This window comes from Colius striatus, chromosome 14 (assembly GCF_028858725.1).
Source record: "Colius striatus isolate bColStr4 chromosome 14, bColStr4.1.hap1, whole genome shotgun sequence".
NCBI lineage: Eukaryota > Metazoa > Chordata > Aves > Coliiformes > Coliidae > Colius > Colius striatus.
In genome coordinates, this window is record NC_084772.1 from 4,747,323 (window position 1) to 4,773,297 (window position 25,975).

The window sequence follows — 25,975 nt, forward strand, 5'->3', positions numbered from 1 at the left end:
TGGAAATGGCGCTTGACCTCCGCTGGGAGCGCCAGGGTGACCTCATCAGCGGGCCGGGCTGGTTTTGGGAAGCACGGGGCAGCACGTAAGGCCATTGCCCAACTTCGGAGAAGTGAGCAGGGTCTTCAGCCAGCTTCTGCTTACCGAGAGCTCAGGGTCACACAAGGTTGCTGCAGTTTCCCCCTGCAAAGGGCATTTCCCTCGCAGCTGCCGTGGCTTTCGTCAGCGCCGGGAGCCCACGCCGGCGACAGCAAGGGACGGTGGCAGCCAGGCTGGGAAGGTGTGGGGAGCAGATGTTTGCCAGGCCCATTGCAAAAGGCTTTATTGTTCAAAATATACAGTTTATTTACATTTGTAGTGTCTACAGTTTTACATATAACTTTATTCCAAACCTTTAAATATCTGCAGTAAACATTAGAAAAAAACCAAACCATAATCACAGGATCAGCAAAAACAAGGCATCTCGTAGCAATTCTGTTCATTGGAGGTGCAGGCAGCCAATGTCTACAAAACCCATGAACTCGGGGAATCTGGCAGAGGGATACAGGTGCATGGGTTAGAGAAAGGCACAATCCAGACCTGTGGGACCCCCACCCCATGGGCCACAGGCCGAGAGAACCCTGTGCTGGCGTCGGGCCGGCAGAAGGAGCCGGGATGTGGAAACCCCTCGGCACGAGTTAAGTGACGGGGTTAACAGCAGGGTGTTCGTGCCTTGAGGAGGGGCACCCCAGCAGGGCCAGAGGCTCAGGGTGGGGGGCTCTGGGAAGGTGCTAGGGCTGGGGAGGGAGGGTGGCATCGGGCACTTCATCTCTCGGGCAGCAGACCTGCCCGCACTTCCGTGGCCTGGAGCAGCAAGGTGTTGAGGAAATGGCAGGAGCCCCCCTGGGAGCCCTGCAACCTCCTCCTCCCTTTTCCCTGCATCCCTGTCCCCCATCCTCCTTTGTCAGTGCCACAGAGGGAGGCCAGCACCAGCGTGGAGGGACGGAGCCGCCAGCCGGGCACCGCACCGGGGCCATCAGTCGTCTTTCTCAAAGGTCTCCTCGGGGATGAGTGTTCGGAAGGGGTGATCCCAGAAGCGAGTGCTGATGCCAAAGCCTGTGGGCACGGGAGAGAGCGTTCAGCCTGTGGCACCCTGGCCCCAGGATGCCATCAGGGTGCAGCTCAACTGACACAAACTGAGCTGGCCCCCAGCAGGGCTGGGAGCAGCCAGCACGAGGGCCACGGGGGACATGGCCTGACTGGGCATGTGGTGACGACGGTTGACAGTGATGCTGGCGCCAGGCAGTCCCTCCAGAGAGGCTGGTGAGGGAGGAGCACCTGCATTCCAGGAGGCCAAGGCAAGGAGGAATAGCAGAGGGAGCAGGAGGAGGCTGAGCCATGCCACCAGCCCCACGGGTGATAGCTTATCTGGATGGGGTGTTTTCTCCCAGGAAACCGGGCAAAGGGCAGGTTGAGCAAGCGCCGGGCTGGGGAAAGTTGTGGGGCGGGATGGGGAAGCCCAAGGCCTCGCCCTGCACCCGCCAATGCCTGCCAGCAGGAGGAGGTGCCACCCCGGGCATGGATGGGCACCCACATCCCAGCACCCGCCATCCCTGGGTGCCACCAGCGAGATGGGCCACCGCCTTCCCCCGTGCTGTGCCAGCCCCCATCCTCACGTGCCCCATGGGGCTGCCGTGCCTCACACACCGCTTTCCTGGCGGCTGCGCTCGGCTTTCTCCCTCCCAAATCCCAAAGGTTAGCTGTTCTGCAGCACCAGCTGCCCACACACAGCAGGGCTGGGCCTCGGCAGCCCTCACCCCCCACGGGGAACCCGACACTACCTGCTTTTTGGTGTTCAAAGTGGTGCTTGACGTGGTAGGCCTTCAACCCATACAGGTAGGTGCCTTTCTTTGGCGAGCCATAGTGCAGGTAATAGTGCATCATGTCGTAGATGACGTAGCCACAGAGCCCCCCGACAAACACCGAGAGCCCCAGCACCTCGGGCAGCAGCAGCCGGAGGACGCCGTAGAAGAAGCCGATCACCAGCGAGGCCGGCACGGGTGGGAACACCAGGCGGGAGCTGTCAAAGGGAGACTGGAAGGGGAAAAAGACAGTGAGACGGGCTGCTCCCAGCCTTACCCCACATCCCCCTGGCAAGCACTGGGGATGCCCAGTCAGGAAAAGGCAACATCAAAGCAGCCCCCAGAAACTCTCCCCAAAAGAAGAGCGGCCCCTCACCCAGACCAAGGTCCCTGAGCTCCATGGGGACATTTCCTCCGGCAAAGTTAGCGGGAGCCCATGGCTTTTTTGGCCTTCCCCCTTGCCCAACCCAAGCTCTCAGACTGAACTCCAGCTCCTTTGAGGTGAAGATGCCAGGAGGCACGTTGGACACAATCAGACAGGCTCCATCTGGGCAAAGGCCACCGTGCCCGTGGTGCCAGCAAGGCATGGGCTGTGACTCACCTTGTGATGCTGCCCATGCAGCAGGAAATGCAGCGTGATGAGATAGTAGTTACTAGCGGGTGGCTTCATGTGGAAGACAAATCGATGGATGAGGTACTCTAGCAGGGACCACAGGAACATGCCCACGAGGAAGATGAAGGGGAAGCAGTATTTGTGGACAGGGATGGAGTACTCTATGCAACAAGACGTGCAGCGGGTCAGCAGGGCAGGTGACGTGCGGGTGCTCTCATCCATCTCCATCCTCCCGTCAGCATCTGGGCGAAGCTCTGCTCTCCCTCCCTCTCACCTCTCCCCTGCCCTGAGCTTCCCCAGGGAGCTACTTCCTTCACAAGCATCACTCAAAACCTCATTTGCCTTCCATTCCCATTAATTTACATTCATTATGGAAACAGGTTGGGGGATGCTCTGCATCCCAGATCCCAGCGAGGGGTTGGATGTGCACTCTGGGGACAGCCCTGTCCTTACAAAGCAGCTTTGCCCACCATAACACGGCAGGAAGGACCTTGTCTGCACAGGCAGTGCTCGTGAGAGTTAAACAGTGTTGCTGGCATTGGTTCTTTTTGCATTTGAAGGGAAAAAGAAAAGGTTTGTTGGGCACTTTCCCCCGCAGAGCATTTTTCAGCCACCTCCTCCTCTCTCTGGGGCAGGCTGCCAGCCCCGTGTCCTCACCAGCAGAATTCAGATCCCCTCCAGACCCGCTCGTTTTGGAAAAAAAAGAATAAAACCAAACCAAAAACCCCACGAGGCCAAAAAAAATGCCCCTTGTCAGCAAGGTGGCGAGTGCCCCGGGAGCAAGGGGTGCAGCGCAGCGGGCGCTGGCCCCGCCGCCGGGCACAGCTGGCACCGGGTGGCACCTTGCAAAAAAACCAGGGAGCCCAGCAAAAAGAAAAAAAATCAAAAGGCACAACAAAGACGACAGGCTGCCCCGGCCACGCTTGTTATTGCCGGGGGAGCGCACAGTGGGAGATTGAAGGGCAGGCGCTGAGGGCAAACAAGCCCCGCACTGTGCGAGGCCGGCGGCGCTCAGAGCCGGGTTTGTTCGCCCGCGGCCAGCGCGGCCACGGTGGGCGGCGGCGGGGGGGCACATGCCCAGGGCGTGGGGAACAGAGGGAAGGGAGGCAAAGGGGAGCGGGCTGCACGCTGGGCCGGCGGGCTCTGTGCCCCCATCGATCCCCCCGGAGGGAACGAGAGGAGGGGATGGAGGGATGGAGGTGGGGCGGGCTCGGGCTGTGAAGCGGCACCGGGGGCTTCGTGCGGGGGACACAGGCTCAGGCGCTGCTGCTGCATGCGGTCGTGGTGAGCATGCACACAGGGAGGCATGGGGAAGGGGTGCAGGGGTCTCCCCCATCCAGGGCACCCTGGACCCGTAGTGGGGACAGCAAGCTGAGCCCAGAGGCTTTGCCCTGCTCGTACCTGTGGTGAAGGAGGAGAAGAGCCTGGTGTTGCCCTGGGCGAGGGAGGTGTAGCTGACCCAGCTGAGATAGAGCACCACGGGAGTCCACACCATGAACACCACATACCTGTGGGGGAAGAGGGAGATATCAGAGGGAGTGTCAGTGGGGTGGAGCAGCCCCCTCCCGCACAGGCAGCGGCCAGGGCACCGTGCAGACCCTGTGGGCTCACCACGCCGTCTTGGAGAGGGTCTCGAGGATGTCCGAGTGGAAGAGGCGGATGGGCCGGTCCACGGGCTGGTGCACCCACTCGTCGTACTTCTCCCCCAGGTAGCCCACTTGCCACAGCAAGGGCTTCTGCCAGTCCACCAGTTCCTGGGGGAGCAGAGAGCGGTTGTACCCCCCTGGGACCCCCCTGGTGCTGGGCACAGAGCTGTGCCTCAGCTGTGGGATTTTGGGATACAACCCCCCCCCCCCCAGACCCAAGCTCCCCCGCAGCACCGGTGCAGGGCAGGCAAGCAGAGCCAGGCACACATCAGCTCCATCCAGCCCCAACACGAGGCTGAGCTTTTCCCCATGCCACTGGGTACCTGCCAGCAGTTCAAGGTGAAGACGGCTGTACCCAGACCTGGCTTAGCGTTGGGCCCTGATAACCGAGGCTTCTCACCCCCCGCCAGGAGCTCCCAAGATTAGATAGTGAGCAGCAATCTGCCCGTTCCCTGCCCGTGCCAGGTGCTGCCGGTGGGACGTGGAGCCCATCCCCGTGGTACTGCCCCAGCCACGGGCTTTTCTCCTTGTGGAGAGGACATGTGGGGCAGCCCACATGTGGGTGGTGTTCTGCTCTGGCAGTGAGGAGCAAAGCAGAAAGAGCTGGGAGGCAGGGAGACAGGATGGGGAGGCAAACACCAGCCATGCATCAGGTGGCTGCAAGAGCACAATGAGGCCCGTGCGGGTGCGCACGTCTGCAGGGGACGAGACGAGAGACCCAACCGGCCCTGCTGCCACTCTGCAGCCCTGGATGAGTCTTCTGCTGGCCCAGACAGATAAGATGGTTTCTCAGTCCCACCTCTGCCCCAGGAGAAAAACCACGCCGCGTGGCCGAGCCCCAGGCCTGGCAGCTCTCCATCAGCCACCCTGTGCCACGGCGACCCAGCACCCCAGCTGTGCTGCTGCTCACTTGGCACCAGTGGCAGGGGGGAGGCCCAGTCGTTGGGCTTCAGGGCAAGGAGCTGAGGTGGCCATGGGCACTTTTGGGGCTCTGCTGCAGGCAGGGACAGACATAATTGCCCAGGAGTGGAAACAACCCCAGCCCACAGCAGGTACATGGGACACTCTGTCAGGGAGGTAGGGGAGGAGTTAGAGCAGAAAGGACTCTTTGGGATGGCAGATCCGTTTTTAAAGACAGTCAGCAGCAAAATATTAAGATGAGGGGAGTGAAAGCTCAACAAATAAAAATCCTTTTGCAAGATAAAAGCACTGTCACTGAGGAGCTGGGGCCATGCAAAGCCCAATGGCCACACGGTGCTGCAGGAGGCAAGGACATCCAAAGGCACCTTGGGGACAAACCCCTGGTGCCATGGCATGCTCAGGAGGAGCTGGCAGGGCAGGGAGCACCCTGCACGCACGGGGATCCCTTGGAGCTCAACTGCCACTCCTCAGCCAGCAGAAAAACTGCAATAAAACACATAAAGCAAGGGAGAAAGAGGAAATAACTAAAGCAAGCAAGGTGTGGCTTGGCAGCACATCCTGCTGGAAGGACACAGCTGCTGTCAGAGAAAGCCACGTCCACCCCCACCGCGGGAGCCTCCCAGCGCCGCTGCGCCCAGGCAGTAAAGCACGAGCAATGCCATCTGCGCCAGGAGAAAGGGTAGGAGGAGCTGCACTGGCTCCATCTGCGCCAGGAGAAAGGGCAGGAGGAGCCAGACCAGCTCCATCCCTCCCAGCCCGGGGTGCAGCAAAGAGCCAGCGCTCCTGTGGGGAGGGGGAGCTGGTCTGTGCTGCAGAAAGCCCCGCTCTTACCTTCTCCTCGTCCACTGCTTTGCAGCGGGGATCCATCCGTGCCGGGGCCTGGGCTGCAGCATCCTCCAGCACCTCAGCCACTGGCTCGGGGTCGCTCTGCAAGAGGAAACACCGCGGTGAAGCGCCGGTGGCAGGCGCAGCTGGGCACGGCAATGGCCATGCCAGCCAGGGCCACGGGCAGAGCCAGCTCACACCCGCCTGCTAAATAAATAAGGGTGAAAAATGCAATGAATTTAACGCAGTGAGTTCCTGCAGAGCAGGTTCCTGAGGGATGCGGCCTGAGCTGCGCTGCCCTTTGAACCGTGCACCCAGCATCCTGCACTCAGGGCTTTTTGGAACACCCCCCCAGCCCGGTTTTTGGAACACCCTGCCGTGCTGGCAGGAGGGCACCAGCTGCCAGCACCCAGTGTTGTGAGGTGGAGCCTCCTGGGCTCTTGGCCAACATTTCCCACTGCAAACAGACAGCACCAAGTAGCAGCCTGGGAGCACCAGCCAGAGCCAGGAGATGCAGTCGGGTTAGTGCTCACACTGCTAGTGCTGGGCTCCTTCCTCTGCTCTCCAGCAACAGTCCAGCTCAGCCAGGCTGCCAGAGCTGGGGAATGTGGCACAGCCAGGGTCACCTCGCTGGCTCTGGGCACACGGGAAAAATGCAGTGGGAGAGGTGAAGCTGCCGGGGGTAAAAGGCCACAGTGCCCTTTGCAGGGCGGCACTGAGCTGGGCAGCTGCACCACAGGCTGTGCAGGATGAGGTAGGGGGTGGTTTTGGCTAGAAAGGGCACGCCGTGGCCTGGGGAACGTGCAGTGTGGTGGTGCAGGATGGAGCCCAGGCTGCAGTTCTGCTTGCCAGGGCTGGCTGAGAAACAGGACAAACCAGCCTCGGTTGATGCTTGGAAGCAAACGCATCGCCGGCTGCCCGCACAGGCTCCTTCCCACAGCCCTGCTGCCGGTGGGGGGCTTGGCAAAGCTGCAGCGTGCCCCTGTAAGCCCCCAGCCAGCCATGCCCTGCAGGACGTGCCAAACGTGCCTTTTGTCCCGCGTTGTTGCCTCGAGTTACCCATTAACCTGGCATCAGGGCATGGCATGGCACGGCCGGCAGCCCCGGCACACCAATGCCTGGCGGGGCTGCAGCCCACAGCACCCAGGCAGCGGGTGAGCGGGGACCCTGCCCTGCTGCACCCAGGCAGCGAGTGAGCGGGGATCCTGCCCTGCTGCACCCAAGGGGATGCCCTGTGTGGAGTAAACCCTGAGGGACCAGGATGAAGGGCCAGTGGCATCTTGCTGAGGTGGACAGGAGGACAGGACTCTGTGCTGTGTTGGTGATGCCAGGGCAAGGCCTGGGTGCTGGGTGCTGGCAGTGGGCACTCCTTGTCGGTTGGGCTCCCAACTCCCAGGCTAGTCAGATTTCCAGCCTTATCCCACTGGTACAGGAGCTGTGCTACCCATCCCACAGACAGCCCCTTCACCTCTGCACAGGGCAGGGCAGAGAGTATCTGCAGCCAGGCTGGACTTGAGTAGGCTTACTGCAGGCAGAGTGTCTGCACAAGCTGATGCTGGGGACCACCACACCTCCCTCTACAAGGGTCTCCCCTCCCCAGCTTTGTACCCTCTGTTTTTCAGATGGACATCCTGAAACCCATGGGAGGTGGGATGCACTGAAACCCAGATGAGAACACTCAGGTTATGCTTTGGAAGAAAAACTGGCTTTAAGAGAGAGAGAGATTGAGAAATGGCTTCTCCATCCTCCAAGAATGTGCTCTCCACCTCAACACTTGCACTGCAGCCGCACCGGCAGCAGGAAGGATGCTTAAGAAAGTTGGACTGACGCAACACCCAGCACCTCTCCTCCCTTTCCCGTGTCCACACGCCTTCAACTCCGTTGCTCAGGCTGCAGCCCGAGGCTTCCCTGTCCTCCCAGGTCATGAGGGTGGGCGGGAGCCTCAGAGCCCACCTCGGCAGTGCCGGGTTGGGGAGGGTGGGTGCCGCCGGTGAGACGGCATTGCCCTGCGTGCTGCAGCAGCTCCCTTGCCTGAGTCACCTCCTCCGCCCCCTCCCCTTCTTCGGCCGCAGAGCAGGAGGAGCAGGAGCCGAGGGAGCAGGAGGAAGGCTCTCCTCTCCTTCACCCTGGGGCTGGTACCGAAAGGACCGGTAGTTGTGGCGCAACCGGGGCGCGAGCTGTGCCTGCGTGCCCCAGCTTGCTCCCCAGAGCAGCAGCGCGCTCCTGCCAGCCCCGAGCACGCAGGGAGCCTGCAGGGACTGAGCCCCACCGACACCCAGACCAGAGCTGGGGCTTCTGCCCACCCACCTCCTCCTCCGCCCGCTAAAAGGCAGGTCTGAAGGAGGCTGAAGGGGTCTTTGGGAGCACCGGGCTCTGCCTGCAGCCCCTGGCTGATGCTGACGCACCCGAGTCGTTCCCAGGCAAACAGGTCCTGCCAGGAAAGATGTGCAAGAGGCTTGATGCAAGGAAGGGAAAGTTAACGCCTACAAAACCCCTCGGTCCCAACGAGCGGCAGCACCGGCAGGGTGCCAGCTCTCCTGCCGGGAAGTGCCGGGGCCAAGCACTCAGGGCACGGCACAATGTGGTGACCGAGTGACCTGGCATCCGCCTGCCAGTCCCGCTGCCAGGCACAGCTCAGGTGGGGAGCTCAGCCCGGCCCTGTGCTGCAGGAGAGCACTGGCTGTGCTGCCCCGGTGCCGTGGGGTGTCCAAACACCACCAAAATGCAGCTGTGATGTGAGCAGGTGCTGCTGGGAGGGCCAGGCTGGCACAGGGGCCAGTGTGCCTGGGATGCAGGCAGGAGGAGAGGCTGGAAACATCCTCCATCCTCTGGACAGGGCAATGCTTCCTGCAGACAGCCCCTCCACCAGCAGCCCAGACACAGTTTATCCACCTGCACCCATTTTCCCAGTGACTCAAAGCCTGCAGGAGCCCTGTGATGCCTCTGCATGGCCCCAGAGCCAGCAGCACCTTCACCGAGCTCCCAGATGCTGGTTTGCTGATGTCAGCGTGGGACAAGCTGCGTTGGCAGCACAGGCTCAGGCTCAAGGTCACCATGAGGCACAGGGAGCCCCAGAGAAGTCCCTGCCCATAGTGGCACAGTCCCAACATCACCAGCATCCCACCAGCACTGTGGTCCCCAGCCAGTGGCTGCAGAGCTCAGCACATTAAACACTGGGCACAGCAGGACTACTGAAGGGAGGTCGAAAGTAACTTGCCCTAATGATAACAAGAATGGTAAAAAGCCACTGTTTGTTACCACACCTCTGAAGAGCACAGGAGCACCTGTGTCCAGGTGAGCTCAGGGAAAGCCCAACATGGGGCAATGTGGGTGAGGGGAAGGGGAGGACACCGACCCCAGGAGGGCTGGGGGACTTACTGTGACTCATGGCCACGTCACACACCCCAAAGAGGCTGTGATTAAAGTCCCTCGTTGCTTAAATCAGAGGGGTAATTAGATGATGCTGTTTCCCTCCAGCAAAGCTCCTAAAATCCACTGTCTGCTTTGGCTAATTATCGCTTCTCACTTTGATCTCCCCTGTAAAATCTGTTTGCACAGATTAAAAAGTTTGGGGGTTAATTTGTCCTTGGCCAAACAGGGCTGGGTGACACAGGAGAGCTACCTGTGGCTGAAGGATGGAGCCGAGCTCCCAAGAGCCACTGGAAGGGGCACGGAGAGGTGTGCCAGCAGGATGAAGACTGGCTCTCAGCTTCCTCTTTGTCCCTCCTGCATTAACACACTTTTCCCTCACCTTTTACAAAACCCCCAAAATCCCTGGGCATAATCCCTAGGGGGATGCCTGTGCGACCACAGCCTCCCGTGTCCCTCGACACGGGGACGGTGCAGCCCTGGGACCTCCAATGGCAAGGAGAGGCAGCAGCACTTCCAGAGCCAGTCCAGGGCAACACAGCCTCTCCTCGGAAGAGCTGCCAGGGGTCAACGTGCCCAAAAGCAGCCAAAGCAAGAATCCAAGTGAGGGCACCGACTCCCTCCAAAGGGGATTTCTGTGGGTGGCATGCCCGGCAGAGCTGCCCACACATCAGGCCAGCCTCGCCGTGCAGCAGGCAGCTCCCTTCCCTCCTCCTACCACCTTACAACCCAGGATGGTTTATCTAGCGCCAGGCAGCATCTGATCTCCCAGCGCCGGGTGTTATCACGCCAGGCATTTGCATTGGGACGGTGGCAATTGCCCTCGGTGCGGGCCGAGGCGTGAGAACTCGTTTGTCTGGTACCTTCCTCCGGCCCAGCCCGTGGGGCGCGTCATGGCTGCGAGGAGGCGGCAGCGAGCGAGCGTCCTCACCCAGGAGCCGCCACGGGCCGGGGGAAGCGCGGCCATGGCACCCGGGCGGAACAAAGCCCCGTCTGTGGCGCTGGGGCCGAGGCTGCGTGACGGGGAGGAGAACCAGGCAGTGCAAACACCCGGCCCAGAGCCACCCGCCGGTCACCGACCTTGCTGGGATGCGACGCGGCCGCTGGGCTGGCCGAGGGGGCTGGCACGGTGACCACGGCAGCGGTGCCTGGTGCCACACTGCCTCTTGGAAGCTCACAGGGTGCTTCCCTGCGGCTCTTTCCCTTCTGGCTGCGCACAGGACTGGCATGGCAAGGCTGGTGCTGAGTCACAACCGCCCTTGTCCCACACCTGGGCGGTCGGGGAGGTGGTTGGGCTCCTCTCCCTGGCAGCAGCCACACACCACCAGCAGCCCCGGTGCCTTGGTCCCAGGCTGAGTGCTGCCACTGTCGGGAAGGGTGCCCTAAGCTCTCGTCGACCCCCTGCCACATGGCCCTGCTAAAACCAAGCCGCATGTCCCCATCTCCTGCACCCCTCCAGAGGCTCCAACACCTCCAACTCCGTGCTGGCATGCCAGGGCCACCCATCAGCCCTGCCTTCAGGCCCAGCCAGGACAGGATGTGGATGTGGGGTGGGACCCGTGTGACACCAGGCTCTGTGCAGCCGGGACATGGCCCATCTCAGGCCTTGAGGAGCTTGGACCCTATGAAGCTCAGGATCCTCTGAGCCTCTGGCCTTGCAGATCCCAGCCCCATGGACACTGGCAGCTCCCCAGACTCCCTCCCAAGCCAGCACACCCCATACACCCTGGACCTTTGTGCCCCATGCTCCACAGGCACCATCCTTGTAGCCTCTGGAAGCCTCAAACACATATACCATTCCTGTCCCATACACCTCAGCCCCCCCGCAGCCTGTGTCCTGAGTGTCCTGTGCACTCAGACAACACACATCACATCCCATGTAGCTCAGACCCAGACCTGGGTGCCCTATACCCCCTATATGCTACATGGACACCAAAGACTCCACACTCCATACACCCTGCACAGCCTCTGTGTGCCCTGTAAGGCTTAAACCCTGTGCAACCTGCACCCGGAGTGCCCTATAGACTTTATACAGCTTGGACTCTGTGCAGTCTGTACTTGGGGTGCTCTATAGAGCCCCCATCGCTCAGATCCCACGCAGCCCGGACCTGGGGCATCCTATGGGTTCTGTACCTCCAGGGGCCGGGACAGCCCTGGGCCGAGGCATCCCATAAACGCTGTACCTCCTGGTGCCGGGACAGCCCGGACCCGGGGCACTCTCCGGGCTCCGTACCTCCCGGTGCCGGCACAGCCCGGACCCGGGGCACTCTCCGGGCTCCGTACCTCCCGGTGCCGGGACAGCCCGCACCCGGGGCACTCTCCGGGCTCCGTACCTCCCAGTGCCGGGACAGCCCGGACCCGGGGCACTCTCCGGGCTCCGTACCTCCCAGTGCCGGGACAGCCCGCACCCGGGGCACTCTCCGGGCTCCGTACATCCCAGTGCCGGGACAGCCCGGACCCGGGGCACTCGTAGGCTCCGCGCATCCCGGGTCCGCGGGCGATACCTGCTCGTCGCCGGACTCCACCTCCCCCACGTAGTACTGCTCCAGCCAGCGGCGGGCGTTGTCCGAGTGCCGGTGCGGGGGCCCGTCGAGCGCGGCGCTGACGTCGGTGCCGGCGCGGCTCCGCAGCAGCTGCTCGCCGCCCGGGTGCAGCCGCACGAAGCCGCTCAGGTCGTAGAGGCGGCGGCGGCAGCGCACGAGGCAGCCGCCCCGCGCGACCCGCGCGCGCACCTCGGCGGCGCTGAACGAGCGCGGCGCCGCCGCCATGGCCCGCGCGCTCTGCCGCCCCCGCCGCGCCGCGCGCGGGGACACCCGCCGGGACACGCCCCCGGCACGCCCCCGCCTCCCGTTGGCCCGCGCCGACAGGCCCCGCCCCGCGGCAGGTGCCACGGCGGGGAATGGGGGGGGGGATCCCGGGGAAGGGAGGGCGAAGGGCAGGGGGCGCCCTGTGAGGGAATGGCGGGGGGGTCAACCCCCGAGGTGAGGGGCAAGTGCAGGGGGGGCGCCCTGTGAGGGAACGGGGGCACGGGGGCAACCCCCGAGGTGAGGGGGAGGTGGAGGGTGGGCATCTCTGTGAGGGAACGGGGGATGGGGGCAACCGCCGAGGTGAGGGGCAAGTGCAGGGGGGGCATCTCTGTGAGGGAACAGGAGGTGGGCGCATCCCCGGAGGGGAATGGGGAGGTAAAGGGGCATCCCAGAGGGCAGTTGGGGTTACAGGACACCTCAGGGAGTTATGAGGGGCAGCGGGGTCACCCCCCGGAGTACCACTCTTCCCAGGGTGCCATCCTCCCCGCTGACAGCTCCGTCGGGGCCAAGGCACAGGGACCCCCAGTCCCTGCTCAGAGACCCCCCTGCGGGGAGGGGTCACTCCTGGGATCGCTCCCGGGGCCGCTCCACTCCAGCGTTACTCGCTGCGCGGTGCTACATCCCCCCCCAGCTGTGTACAGAATCATTTCAACCTTTAATTAAACGTCACACATGCCGTTTGGTGCGGCTGGTGGTGCCTCAGCTGGGGGCCGGGACTGAGCAGCCCCAAGCCCCTCCAGCCAGCCACAGACACGGAAACCACAAAGAACGGCAGCCGCTGGCGTTGGGGGCGGGGGGTGATTTGGGGTGACACCCTTGGCCAAGGGAGCCGGCGACACGCCAGCAAATGCCGGCGTTGGGCTGAGGGCAGTGATTAAGGCGAGATCTGTCAGCTCAGGACTGGGGACCCCCTCCCAGCCCTGCCCCAGCCCCCCGGCTTTGGAGCTCCGGGAGGTGCTGGCCTGGCCTTTAATCGAACGTGCTGTGGCGGCCAGCACCGCCTCCACATCTTCCCTGCCCGGCTGCCGGCCTCACCGCGCCACCGGCCCCGGGGAAAAGGCTTTTTGGGGGTGAGGGAGTTGTGTGTGTTAGTTTTGCATCCCGGTGGGAGCAGCAGGGTTGGGGGGCAGGTCCCCAGCCAGGCTGCTGCTGTCCATCCTCAGTCCATGAGCGGGCGGGTGCAGAGCACTCCCATGGATAGATTTTTGGGGTGCGGGTCAGAAACATCCTTTGGGGGCCTGGTGGAAGGGCCACAGGGCGGGTGAGCCCCAGGGCTGCCGTGAGGCCCCAGAGGAGGGGACAGCCGCTGCCCCGGTGCCGGTGGGTGAGCTCAGCCCGGCGGGGCAGGGCGGCTCCAGGGCGGGGACGGAGGATTTTCGGGTGAGTGTGAGGACGAGGTGGGGGCGGAGGCGGATCCTGACAAGCCGGGACGCTCAGCTGGAGGCTGCTGCACCCACATCCTGAGGCGGGTGGGCACCCCGGACCCCAGGCATGCCTGAGGTGGGTGCAGTGGCCACCACCCCGTCCTGGGCTGCGGGGGGAGGCAGTGGGAACCACAGACATGGTCCCACCGTGCCATCCCCACCGGTTGTGCTGCCTCGCCGCCCCCTTGGCCGGTCCAGCCAGTGGTGTGGGATGTCCTTCAGCCCGGCCATGGCGTCCCACAGCCACGGTGGTGCAGGGAGTAGCGGCCCTCATCACGTCCCAATCTGTCCCAGCCTCTCCCTACAGCCACAGGGGCTGGTGAAACCAGGGAAAAGCATTTCCTTCCCTTCCCACCCACGCTCAACCAGCACTTGTGGGCAAGGAGGATGAGGGAGGGCAGGCCAGATGCCGCAGTGATGGCCTGGGAGCCAGGGGGATATACAATATGCCCAGGTTTTGGGGTGTCCAGGTCCCTTGGACATTGTGTTCTGCAAAAGGCCATGCTGGGGGCTTGCTCATGGTCCCAGCTCAGGGCAGAGATGGGTCCAGCCTTTGCCAGCCCCAGGTTTCCCGGCACAGCACGGAGTGACAAGCCATGGGTGCACTGGTGGGTCTCTGCCACCATTCTCTCCCCAGCACGCAGGGGGTTACTGTCCCTGGCTCTGCCACAGCAGGACTTGGGGACACCAGGAAGCCCCATGTGAGCTGACACCCCACCTGCCACCATCACTGGGTGCTGATGGCTCCCGGGCTCCATGGTGGGGCTGGGACAGGGACAGTGCTGGGACTGGGCTGTGCTGCAGACATGGCAGTAAGAGCAGCAAATGGGCAGCAGAGGCTTTTGCCAATGGCCATCAGTCAATGGCCACCGAGGGCCGGCAGCACAGGGGAGTGGAGCCTCCTCATGATCAGCCTGGCCCAAGTGAGAACAGCCAAATGGTTTTGGCTCACCAGTCCCTGAACTGGTTTTCTCACTAGACAGACAGAGAGACGCTGGGGCTGGTGCAAAGGAGATGGCAGGAATGTGCCACAGGGCTTTGGTTGGATCAGGCCCTGCAGTGCTGGCACAGGCTGCCATTGTGGCTAGAGGAGGAGGGAGCTGACACAGACACTGTGAGGAGCAGCATCACAGGGAAAGATTTTCCTGGATACCTTCTCTGATACCATCATTCCTCGTTTCTCTGCCAAACTGCTCACCGTGGATTAAACTTCCAACCCTGTGTAGGGACAGGGAAGGCTCCCCACACTTCTTACACTCCTGTAGCTCTGCAGAGCATAGAAAGGGTTTGAAAAGCTGATGGTTGGGCATTGAGGGCGCAGCCTGGGCTGTCGTGGATGCTGTCTCTTCCAATCAGCCTTGGGAAAACAAGCACAGATGCACTGGTCACAGCCCTGGGTATGCACTCAGCAGGCAGCAGAAGCAGAAGCACATCTCGCCCAAGCAGCTACCTGGAGTCAGCCCAAATGTCCCCCATGCTCAGCCTCATCCTCTGCAATGAGCAGGGAGGATAAAGTATCAGGAAAGAGGTGCGTCAGCTGCTGTCTATGGATGCACAGGCAGGGCTCTCAGGCCAGCAGCAGTGTTGGGCAATAGCCTGGAATGGAGCTTCTTTCCCTGGAAGTGCCCAGTAACTCCCAGAGCTCTGTCAAAACCCTGTCAGACCCGTGTCACCAGCGATGCCCTGAGGGAACTGTCCTTTCACACCCTCACCATGTGGCCTGCACAGCACTAGCTCCTGCCTCATGCAGAGTGGCCGGGTTAATCTGATGCCCTCCCAATACCTACACTGGCATAAAGCATGAAGGGGTCACCCCCTCCCCAGCACGTGGGGCTGCCCATGGTCCATGGCACCATCCCTCAGCCAGATGCCCCGTTGGATCTGCTTGGTTTGGCCATGGCAGTGGCCTCAGAGCTGGTTCAGTGCGTTGCTGTTGTGCTCTCTGCCAAGACCTGTGCCTGCCTCCTCTTCTCCTCCTGCTCCCCTCTCCAAAACCTGAAATTCTGAGTGAGATTTGGCAACTTCTGACACTTTATCAAGTTATTCTAAAGAGCAGCTGGCAAAGAGGTCAAGCAGTTGGGGGGTAGGGCAGATACAGGGGCTAGTGTGGGTCCCCAGTGTGGCAGCACCCCCTGATCCGATCAGCTCTTCCAGACAGGGGCTGCTGAACAGAGCAAAGGCAACATCTCTCTGTCCTTGCCATGTGAGAATATGCCACTCATTCCTCCTTCCTTGCAATTTTCACTTCTGCATTGAGCAAGACCGCTCCCAGAGCAGCCCCTGCCACACACTCTGCAGGGCATGAGGCATCCGAGGGGAAAACCCACCTACCTGTGCAGGGTTGCACAAACAGCCACAGCCAGAGCCAGTGCTTTCCTGCCTTCCTCTGAAGCCCTAGCTGTTCTCCACCTCACAGATTCAGAGACCATGGAGATAAACAGTAACAACCTGTAATCACACTTAAATACCGTCATCTGTCACCTACAAATAACAGGGCTCCTTTCCCTTCTAATCTACGCGCGCATGGAAATGCGAGTCCTTCCGAGCCAAAGGCGGTCACGTAGGAAGCAGGGCAGGAGCCCTCAGGGAGCATCCTCACCCCAGGGCACCCGGCGCGGCGCCGGGCGGCTGCCGGGGCACAGGCGCTGCCCGGGGCCGGGCTGCAGGACGCGGGGCTGCCGGGGCACAGGCGCTGCCCGGGGCCGGGCTGCAGGACACGGGGCTGCCGAGGCACAGGCGCTGCCCGGAGCCGGGCTGCAGGACACGGGGCTGCCGAGGCACAGGCGCTGCCCGGAGCCGGGCTGCAGGACACGGGGCTGCCGAGGCACAGGCGCTGCCCGGAGCCGGGCTGCAGAACACCGGGCTGCTGGGGGGGCACAGGCGCTGCCCGGAGCCGGGCTGCAGAACACGGGGCTGCTGGGGGGGCACAGGCGCTGCCCGGAGCCGGGCTGCAGAACACGGGGCTGCTGGGGGGGCACAGGCGCTGCCCGGGGCCGGGCTGCAGGACACGGGGCTGCTGGGGGGGCACAGGCGCTGCCCGGAGCCGGGCTGCAGGAGGGGGCACAGGCGCTGCCCGGAGCCGGGCTGCAGGACACGGGGCTGCCGAGGCACAGGCGCTGCCCGGAGCCGGGCTGCAGGACACGGGGCTGCTGGGGCACAGGCGCTGCCCGGAGCCGGGCTGCAGGACGCGGGGCTGCCGGGGCACAGGCGCTGCCCGGAGCCGGGCTGCAGGAGGGGGCACAGGCGCTGCCCGGAGCCGGGCTGCAGGACACGGGGCTGCCGAGGCACAGGCGCTGCCCGGAGCCGGGCTGCAGGACACGGGGCTGCTGGGGCACAGGCGCTGCCCGGAGCCGGGCTGCAGAACACGGGGCTGCTGGGGGGGCACAGGCGCTGCCCGGAGCCGGGCTGCAGGACACGGGGCTGCTGGGGGGGCACAGGCGCTGCCCCGGCGCTCACACAGCGCCCGCCTTCGCTTTCCAAGGTCCGCCGCCGGCGTTCCCAGGCTGCCGTGGCATCGCGGTGCCACACACTCTCACACCGGCTCTGCCCCGGCAGGGGGTCCCCACAGCAGGCACTGAGCCCCTCAGCTCCTGCAGGTGTGGATGCTGTGGGACCCCTGTGCAGGGGGAGGGCCGTGGGGCTGCTGGCTGCTCCCAGTACAGTGACACCAAGTTCTGGCAGCACAGCACTTAAAAAACTATTTTTAATGCTGCAATGTTTAAGATACATCATCTGTTCATTCCCCAGCAGCATCCCCCACCCGAGTTAGCACACAGCTCAGCAGGCCAGCGCAACAGGAAGAGCTGGCACAGGGCAGGGGAACTCCAGGGGGCTTACCATGACCCCACTTCCCAAAACCAAATCAGGCCAAAGAGCCCTCAGGAGAGGCAGAGCCTTGGCAGGGAGGTGCTCAGCAGGCACAACCCCAAACAGAGGGCTCAATCCAATACATTCTCCCACTGAAGCTCCCAGGGAGAAAAGGCACAAACCTCCCAGCTCCATGAATCCTCACTGCCCTTCCAAAACCCCTTTTGCCCCACAAATTGTTGCCTCCCTGACTCAGGAGCCTCATCACTCAAGCGTATGGGCAGCAAACCTCAAATGATGGATTGACCCTCGCCTGTAGAGCCTGGAGAGAACAGCCAACAGGAGCTGCAGGGAGGAAGTGTCCTTACGCTTTCTCAGGACAGAAGCAAAGGCTTTCCAAAAGGCCCTCGGATGCCACCATCTGTGGAAACGCTGCATGGCTCCCAAAGTGAAAAGGCAGATGGCTTTGGCAGTCACCAGGATGTGTCACTGCTGAGGCAGGGAGCACAGTGCAGCCCCTCACCCGCGGCAGTGCAAGGGCATGAGGACACCTTAAGAGTCAACAGCACAAAAACGGCTGGAAGATAGCAACAGACCCTAGTGAGCCTGAGCACAGGGAGTGAGCTGCTCACACCAGCCACAGACCCAGGAGGAGGAACAATCCTGAAAAAACAGTGTGTTATTTGCTTGCTTTATGGAGTAATTTACACAATGTAAACAGCTCCTCAAAATTAAGGACCCTGCGGCTTCCAGAAGCAACTCTGAACACAGTCCCACGTGCCACCTGCTCTCCTGGTGCACTTTACAGTTTGCCTTTAGAGCTCACTGCTGCTTTGTGAATCACTTCTGCCTCAGCTGTGCAAAGACTAAGGTTTTGCTCACTTTGAGCCCCTGTCAGGAGGCACCCGGAAAGACACTGCAGAGCTGGAGTGAGTTTGGCTCTGCCAGGCAAGTCCCTTCCAGAGGGACTTTTGAACACCTCTTCCCAGTGGAGACCAGCCCATATTCACACACCCTTCTGCAGAGAGGCCCATTTGTCTGCTCTGGCATCCATCTTCGGCGATGGACACAGGGAGTTTGGTCAGATCGGTCCGAAGGCAACCGGGGAAGCGCAGGAATACTGGAAGCACTTGTAAACATCACCACAGCGCAGCACCAGGACATCCTGCTCCCTGTGGTATCTCCTCCAGACCCTCTGGAGCTGAGCCGACCCCACATGGCTTGGAAAATAAAGATGAAGAGCAGATGGTGGGCAGCCCGGTGCCAGGCCTCAGAAGGTGCTCTCCAGCAGGCAGTGGCACCCACAGCCCGTGGGACACACCTCCTGGGTGCGGAACCACTCCATCATGTGGCTGGTGTGGCCGCCGTGGCCACAGGTCAGGCAGAAGTTGGAGGAGCCCCGCACTGCCACGTGACAGATGGCACACTGGAAGGTGAAGCCCTTGCAGATGGCACACTGGGTGCCACGCACCTCGCTGCGGCAGTGGCTGCAGTACACGCCGAACTCTGCCCAGGGGGAAAGGAACGGAGAGAGGCAATTAGTGCTGGCAGAAGAGTGGGAGAAGCCTTGTACACAGCCTCCAGTTTGACAGAGGAGTCCCCAGGGCAGTCAGTGTGCTGGGGCACAGAGCATCCCCCCGCCTGCCCCAAGGGCTCAGCAGCTACCTGCTGGGCACGTGGCACAGCTCCAGCTTGGGGCAGGCTGATGTGCTGCAGAGGTGAGGGCTGAAGGCTTGCCATGGGACTCCTCTGCCTCATGTCACCATGAAACGTAATGAAAAGCAAAGGAGAGTGGCCTTTGTTTCTCCTCACAGAGTCCAGAGTGCTCTCAGCACACTGCCCCAGTGCCATGACTTGTTAGACATGGAGAGGCTGTGGCCAGGCTGAGTCACCAATTTTCACGGAATGATAGAATGGTGGGGGCTGGAAGGGCCCTGCAGAGCTGATCCAGCCCCAGCCCCTGCTAAATCAGGTTCCCCTCGCTCAGAGGGCACAGGAATGTGTCCAGGTGGGGTTGGAAACCTCCTGAGAAGGAGCCTCCACACCCTGCCTGCGCAGCCTGGGCCAGGGCTCCCTCACCTCAACACTAAGGGAGTTTCTGCTTGTGTTTAAGTGGACTGTTTGTGTTCCAGCTTATGCCTGTTACCCCTTGTCATGTCCCTGGACACTACAGAAAAAAGTGCTGTCCCATCCTCTTGACAAACATCTTTTCAATACTTGTGTTAATGAGATCCCCCGTCAGTCTTCTCTCCTCTAGGCACAGATAGCTGGATGTTGCTGGTGTAGCAGAACGCATGTTTCCAGCTTCACTGTAGAGATGTGACAGTCTAGGAAGGCCCTGAACCAACATCTCCAAGCCTCATCTCCACCTGGAGCTGTGAAGAAGCCAAAGCTATGTGCTGGCAGAGGTGAGAGCTCTGTGCAGACTGAGGGATACTCTGTCATTGGCTGGCTGTGACTACCTGGGCAGCTGGAGCAGACTGAAGCAGGTACTCACCAATTCCTTTGTGGGGCTCAGGAGGACAAGAGACAAACTTCAGAACCTCAGCCCGCTTCTCTCGCAGGCCCCAGCGATAGAGGATTTCTCCATAGCACTTCTTAAAGTCATCAAATTGCTGAGTGTTGGCAGGATCCAGCAGCCTAGAGAAACAAACAGGGTCCTCATCCACCTGGATTGACTCTCAGAGACTCTGGCTACAACCCTCTTTCCTGCCATGGCTATGCAGCCAGCTCGTATCACTAGGACAGAGCAGATGACTTCCCACATGGTGCTGAAACGCTGCTGAAGGCCAACTGCTCCAGCCCTCCCTTGGTCTACACACCCTCCAGAGTACAGGCTTGATGCAGGGGCTGCCCTCTGAGGCCCCACCATGGCCACTTACAGACCTATCCCATGTAATCCCAGTAGAGCTCTCCAAATAGCCATCTGAAGGAAAAGGTCTAGGAGCAGGTGTGGCTCTTCACAGCACCAACAGAGACCTGGCTATGGAGTTCCAGGTGACCTGGGCACCCCTGAATGGCCCTGACACTACAACCTACCTCTTGTTTTTCTCGTGTTGGTCCTTCTCGCGCTCCCGATGATCGGGATACGGCAGGTTTCCATAGCGGAAATCGTCCGGAGAGGACTCACACCAGGGAGTGGAGGCCTGCTCCGTGTCCTTGTTTGCTGCAAGCACCAAAAGCTTGTGAGCACACCTCAGAAAGCACTGTGATCAAAAGCACAACCTCCCCAAAACCAGGGTGGGGAAGGAGATGAGGAAGACCACACATTTGCACGTCCTGGTTTTCTCTCCAAGACACGTTCATGTCACTCTCTGCACCCCTGCTGCCTGCTCCACTGTAGGAAATGAACCACCAACCTCTACCTGCCAAGTACTTCTACTGCACTTGTGGTGATAGGGTGAGGAATGGGGACCATCAGGCAGAGAAATCTAACATGGAGGGATCCCTTTTGCCTTCCACTTGAGACAAAAAGTAACCAGGCAATCAGTTCCAGGGAGTTTGCTTGCCCTGGCAGGCCGGGGCTCTCCTCTCCTAGACACAGAGGATTCTCATCACCAAGGTTGCTGGTAGGTAAAAGGGGCCTCTGTAGGTAAGGTACTGCCCAGAGAGTAGACTGCTAATAACTGCCCATGTCACAGGTGCCTTGGCATCACATGGAAAAGGCACAGCTTTGGTGCTAACAGGGCTGATGCTGCCCCAAGCCACACGTCACAGAATTGGAAGGGACTTCGAAAGCCCATCCAGTGCAACCCCCCTGCCAGAGCAGGACCACCTAGAGTAGGTCACGCAGGAACTCATCCAGGTTAGGTTTGGAGAAGGAGACTCCACATCCCATCTGAGCAGCCCCTTCCAGTGCTCCCTCACCTCAAAAAGGAAGAAGTTTTTCCTTATGTTTCAAATATTGGGAGGAATCAGCCAACAACTTCAACACTGACACCAAAGAGTGGCTTTCACACTTTTGCAGCATGGCAGAAAACCTCCTAAGGCCAGTGGGTATTCCCAGCACCAAGAACCCAACTGCTGCTATTTTCCAGTGACCAGAGAGAGCACAGCATTGCTTTTGCCTCCCAGGAACCCTGTGGAATTAGCTGTCTGCTGCTGTTGTGAGGCTACTCTCAAGGATTGCAGTGACTGGGAGAGGCGCCAGAGGACTGTGAGAAAGAAAATGTCATCCTTGTCTTCAAAATGGACAAGGAAGAGGACACAGGGAACAGTAGGCCAGTCAGCCCAACCTTGATCCCTGGGAAGGTGATGAAGCAAGTAATCATAGAATAATTTTGGTTAGAAAAGATGGTTTTAAGATTGTGTGATTAAGATCATCGAGTCCCAGCCCTCCGCTTACACTGCCCAGCCCACCACTAACCCATGGCCCTCAGCACCTCAGCTCCAGCTCTGCAATAGCTCCAGGGCTGGGGACTCCTCCACCTCCCTGAGCAGCCTGGCACAGGGACTGACAACCCTCTCAGGGAAAAAGCTCTTCCTCAGCTTCAATCTCAACCTCCCCTGGTTGAGATTGAATGGGCTTGAGCCCATTTCCTTTTGTCCTGTCATTCCTTACTGGAGAGCAGAGATTGATCCCCAGGTCACTACAACCCCCTGTCAAGGGGCTTTCCAACTGGAAAGGGCAGCAGCAGGAGCTCTTGGCTCTGGATTAACCTGCAATCCCAGGGCCTGAACCCAGTAGGTCTCAGGTGTTTACAGCAGTTTCTCCAAAGCCCAGTGGGATAGGCAGGCTGCAGAGGTCAGGCACTGCAGGAGCAGTGTCCCGGTGACTACAAGCCCTGCTTGCTTCCAGCTACAGACTCACAGCACATTGGCCGAGCTCTGGAAAGCTGCTCTGGCAGAGGATACTATCTTGAATTGCAGCCAGTACCAATTCCCTTCTTTCCCCAGCCCAAAAGCCACCTGAAACCTCAGCCAGAAGGGAGGCAGATTCCTCTATTTACTACCCAGGTCTCAGTACCTATGCTCCAGCCTCCGGTGCCAAGGCCAGGATCTGACATGCTGGAACAGGAGCCAGAGGAAGTAAAGCTGGGCTGTTGAGGAGGAAAAGGAGAAGAAGTCACATCATCTACATCAGAGATGTTCAAAGACAGCCAGGACAAAGGGGAAAGAAACATCAGTCATACGTATCGGCTGTGGGAGGCCAGGTTGGAGGCACGCTGAGGGAAGGGGCCATAGGAGCTCGGGCCCCCCTGGAGCCTGGATTGGGCTTCAAACACGCTGCAGAGCATGGCCAGGGTCTGCACATCATGGAGCTGAGAGTAATGAGCCAGCCTGGGAAATGAAACGGACAGACAGTGTGAGACTGGGCAGAACTCAGCAGCAGAAGCATCCAGACTCCAGCCAGAGCAAGTAATTCTGAGCCTGTCTTTTCTGGGCTGTCTTTTCTGTCCCACTTTTGAGTGAGCAGCCAAGTCCTCCTTCTGAAAACACTTGTGACCTAACAAGTGAGGGAGAAAGATGGGAGGTCTGGGAACCCAGGAGCTTCCACTTGGTGCAGCTTCAGGTACAGGGTCCAAAGAACTGATGTTAACTGGATGTCAGACTGGAGCCCCTAGACCCACCCCTAGACACATTGTCTTTTTGACAAACCCCTCTACATGTAAGCATCTCACCTCAATCACAAGGTAAAACTCCACCACAGGTTTTCTGTATTGCTGTTAGGTTTCGGGGTTGCTCTGAAGACTCGGTGCCATGAAGAATTTACCTCTCCTCCCTTCCCATCACTGCCACGCAGCAGGAAAGAGCTGGGGCAGTGTGAGAAAACACACCACGCTGCTCCTGGGCCTCCACACAGGGTATGTCAACACGTACTCTCAATTGCTAATGATGTCCCCTCCTGAACACATTCACTGCCAGGAGGACAGTTGCAGCTAACACACAGCTTTGAGCGCAGTGGAATGATTTCCCAGGAATGCACTATGGCAATGGTGTGTCTGGAGCTGCACCCACACGTTCATTTAGGAGGTGGGGAGCAGAAACACAAAATCTCCTAGCTGGGTGTCGTGGACATGCTGGAAGGCAGAGCTCCTTCTGCTGCACCTCACCTGCTGCACAGTGTTATCCAGGGAACACCTGGGAGGCCAAACACTGCCTCTTGCACCTCGTGAATGCACCTGAAGCGGCAAGCTTGAGAGGGGAAACAACCTGCTACTCCAAATCTGAAATTACGCCTTACAATGTACATAGTTATGGAGGGCTCTGCTTCAGCCACCACTCCCCAACCTCTCCCCAGCATTCAGATACCTACAAGGACTCCAGTAATTGACGTCCAAACGGATGTTGTGCCCAAGGTATCTCCAAATCTGGGTCAGACTTTGGTCCAAGACAGAGATCAGTGGCTACCATGGCCAGTGACCAAACCTGGCAGACAGGAAGGAAAAGCATCAAAGCTACAATTAGAAATCCCCACATTCCCAGGGCACAGGTGTGCACATGTTCACTCACAGGCAGGTAATAATGGAGCTTGTCTTATATTTTTCTTCCCTGGTAGCAGTGAGCAGTTTCAGCTTCCATGTCACAGATAATATAGAGTAACTAAAACAAACCTGAAGCTTTCCCTGTCCCACTTGCTTTGACTTTGGGTTAAACTTTGAAAAAGAACAGTCTGTAGTCTTAACAGATCTGTGAGTGCAATTTCTATTAATGACACAATCTCTAAAATGATACTAATTACATAATTATAGATATCTAAACATATCATTATATTAATTAATTAACCTCCAACAGGTTTAAATTTGATGTTGGTTCTTGGTTCGGAGATATCTGGTGGCAGAAAGTCTCCTGGTGAATCATTACTTGCATAAGTTATCTTTTGATTGGTGGTACTGAACACCTCTGCTCTCCCAGCACAGCCCAGTGCAGACAGGAGTAGTTTGCCATTTCCACTCCAACCATTTAACTATTTCACATGAAATTTCTCCTCCTTTTGTCATCTTCTACACTGAAAACAGCTCCATCTTTTCAGTCTCTATCTAGGCTTGTTTTTTTTCTGTTCTGGGCAATTAGAATATCCCAGGCAAAACCAAAACTCCTACTTTGGCATGAAAAAAGAGAAGAAAGAAACAGAAGTGTGGTAGTGGAAAGACAGCAGGAGTCAGAGAGTTGATGACATGGAAAAGTAAAGAAAAAACAAGTGCTTCAAGAACAAAGAACAGCCCAGAACAGCAGCTCCACAGCTGCTCACTAAAACTAGAGAGAAAGAAATTGAAATAAGGGCAGGGCTCAGTACAAGACAGCACAGAAAGGAAATGGGAAAGACTCCACTTCCTACCCTGCTGTAGAGCACATCCTACATGTAACCTGTGACTCCAGCTTAGGAACAAGGGAAGCTGCAACTCAGGCTGGAGTTACACAGGACAGGACAAAACAAGCAAGAAACAGAGTAATCTTGCTGTAGTTATTCCACTCAAGCTTTGGTCCAATAGGGGCAAGCCAGGCAGCAAGGTGATGCACAGACAAAGGCAAACTGCACTTGCATTCTCTCTCGTGGTCTAGCAGGACCCACCAAGAATCAAGACAACAGCTGGAGTTTGCTTCTGTTTCCATCGGGCAAGCCTATGAAAGTTCCCTGCCCAGGCCTATGAAGGGCCAAATGCTGAGGGAGGTGCCCAGGTCCCCTGGCAGTGCCAGCTCCCACCCCTGTGCCACACTCCTGTGTCCTGTCAAATATTCTGCATGGAAAACTATGGGCCACAGTACCCACTTTCCTCCTATTATTAGCTGAAGGCAAGCAGGTAGCCTTGTTCTGGAGCTGGGCTCAGACTCTCTTGGGGGAAGGTGGCTGGGTTAGCACACAATGCCAGTGCAGATGAATACCAAACATAGGCAACAATTACTCAAGTATGAAGAAAAATCACTGACCAAAACGCTGACAGCAGCTAGGCAACCATAGGCACAGTTACTCCTTTTGCTGACTCAAAAGGAAGCATGTACTCCTTGCTTTGTCTACATAAATTCATTGACAAACACACTCCACTGTTTGGCAAAGGGCATAACTCCACCTGCTTGCAGGCCTGGGAAGGGATCTCTCCATGCCAGGAGTCAGCGAGAGAAAGACCACTTCTGTGGCTGTTCCATGGGCCTCAGTTCACCAGAGACTCCCTGGAAAAACCTGCCAAACCCAGGTTTGGTTGTCTGGGTAGCAAGGTGACAGCAGGAGCTGTCTGAGGGTAGCACAGCATGCTGAGGAGGAGGTTTGACTCATCATCATACCTGCACGAGATCCCTCCGTCCCACAGCCAAGGCTGAGGCAGCGTTCTTCTGGCAGGTTTCCTGGATGTTATTCACATTCAGTCTACAAAGAGAGGAGACAGGTCAGCTCTGCTTGGTACTTTCCTATGAAGGTGGGGAGGGATGAGGGGCAAGTGGTATTGGCAGCAGTGAGCAGCCTAGAACTTGCAGTTCAACACGAGCCTGCCAGGAGCCCATCCTTCCCTTCTCTTTTATTCTGGGACTACTGCCACCCTTCTCCTGCTATTCATCTTCCCTAACACACTGCACATCAAATCCAGCTCCAAACAAACTGGAACTCATCTTAAGAAGCATCTCCTAGAAGCTGAGGCTATCAGTTCCACGTTCCCAGGTCCTGTCCTTACTCAGCCTGGTCTCCAGCCTCTGCCCCAGCAGGACCAGGGCCCCACGGGGGAGTGTGGGCTGAGGGAACCCACGTGGGCTTTCCTGCTTAGTATCAGAAACCTCCTACTTCACACCTGTA

General features: G+C 59.3%; 2 protein-coding genes across 2 annotated transcripts in view; both read right to left on the reverse strand.

Moving 5' to 3' along the window:
- Window positions 1–320: 320 nt before the first annotated feature.
- Window positions 321–11,983, reverse strand: FA2H (fatty acid 2-hydroxylase). The gene is made up of 7 exons (XM_062007593.1): window positions 11,720–11,983; window positions 5,853–5,948; window positions 4,066–4,208; window positions 3,856–3,962; window positions 2,443–2,615; window positions 1,821–2,073; window positions 321–1,095 (listed from the first exon to the last, which is right to left on the reverse strand). The coding sequence occupies exons 1-7, from the start codon at window positions 11,981–11,983 to the stop codon at window positions 1,016–1,018; spliced, it is 1,116 nt and encodes a 371-aa protein (XP_061863577.1). The 3' UTR covers window positions 321–1,015.
- A 5,135-nt stretch (window positions 11,984–17,118) lies between these two features.
- WDR59 (WD repeat domain 59) overlaps window positions 17,119–25,975 on the reverse strand; it is a 48,461-nt gene continuing 39,604 nt past the window's right edge. Inside the window, exons 20-26 of the mRNA XM_062007711.1 lie at window positions 25,474–25,555; window positions 23,510–23,622; window positions 22,386–22,533; window positions 22,220–22,292; window positions 20,293–20,419; window positions 19,751–19,893; window positions 17,119–18,759 (exon numbers count right to left, since the gene is read on the reverse strand). Coding sequence (XP_061863695.1) covers window positions 18,524–18,759; window positions 19,751–19,893; window positions 20,293–20,419; window positions 22,220–22,292; window positions 22,386–22,533; window positions 23,510–23,622; window positions 25,474–25,555 — 922 coding nt within the window. The 3' untranslated portion in view covers window positions 17,119–18,523. The remainder of the gene's footprint in view (window positions 18,760–19,750; window positions 19,894–20,292; window positions 20,420–22,219; window positions 22,293–22,385; window positions 22,534–23,509; window positions 23,623–25,473; window positions 25,556–25,975) is intronic.

What these genes read in the sequence shown, in the direction of transcription:
- FA2H (XM_062007593.1), bottom strand. Translation starts at nt 11,983, where the DNA reads ATGGCGGCGGCGCCGCGCTCGTTCAGCGCCGCCGAGGTGCGCGCGCGG. An exon ending in TGGAGTCCGGCGACGAGCAG is followed by an intron (nt 5,949 to 11,719) that starts GTATCGCCCGCG and finishes TTCCTCTTGCAG; the next exon opens with AGCGACCCCGAGCCAGTGGC. An exon ending in AAGCAGTGGACGAGGAGAAG is followed by an intron (nt 4,209 to 5,852) that starts GTAAGAGCGGGG and finishes CTGCTCCCCCAG; the next exon opens with GAACTGGTGGACTGGCAGAA.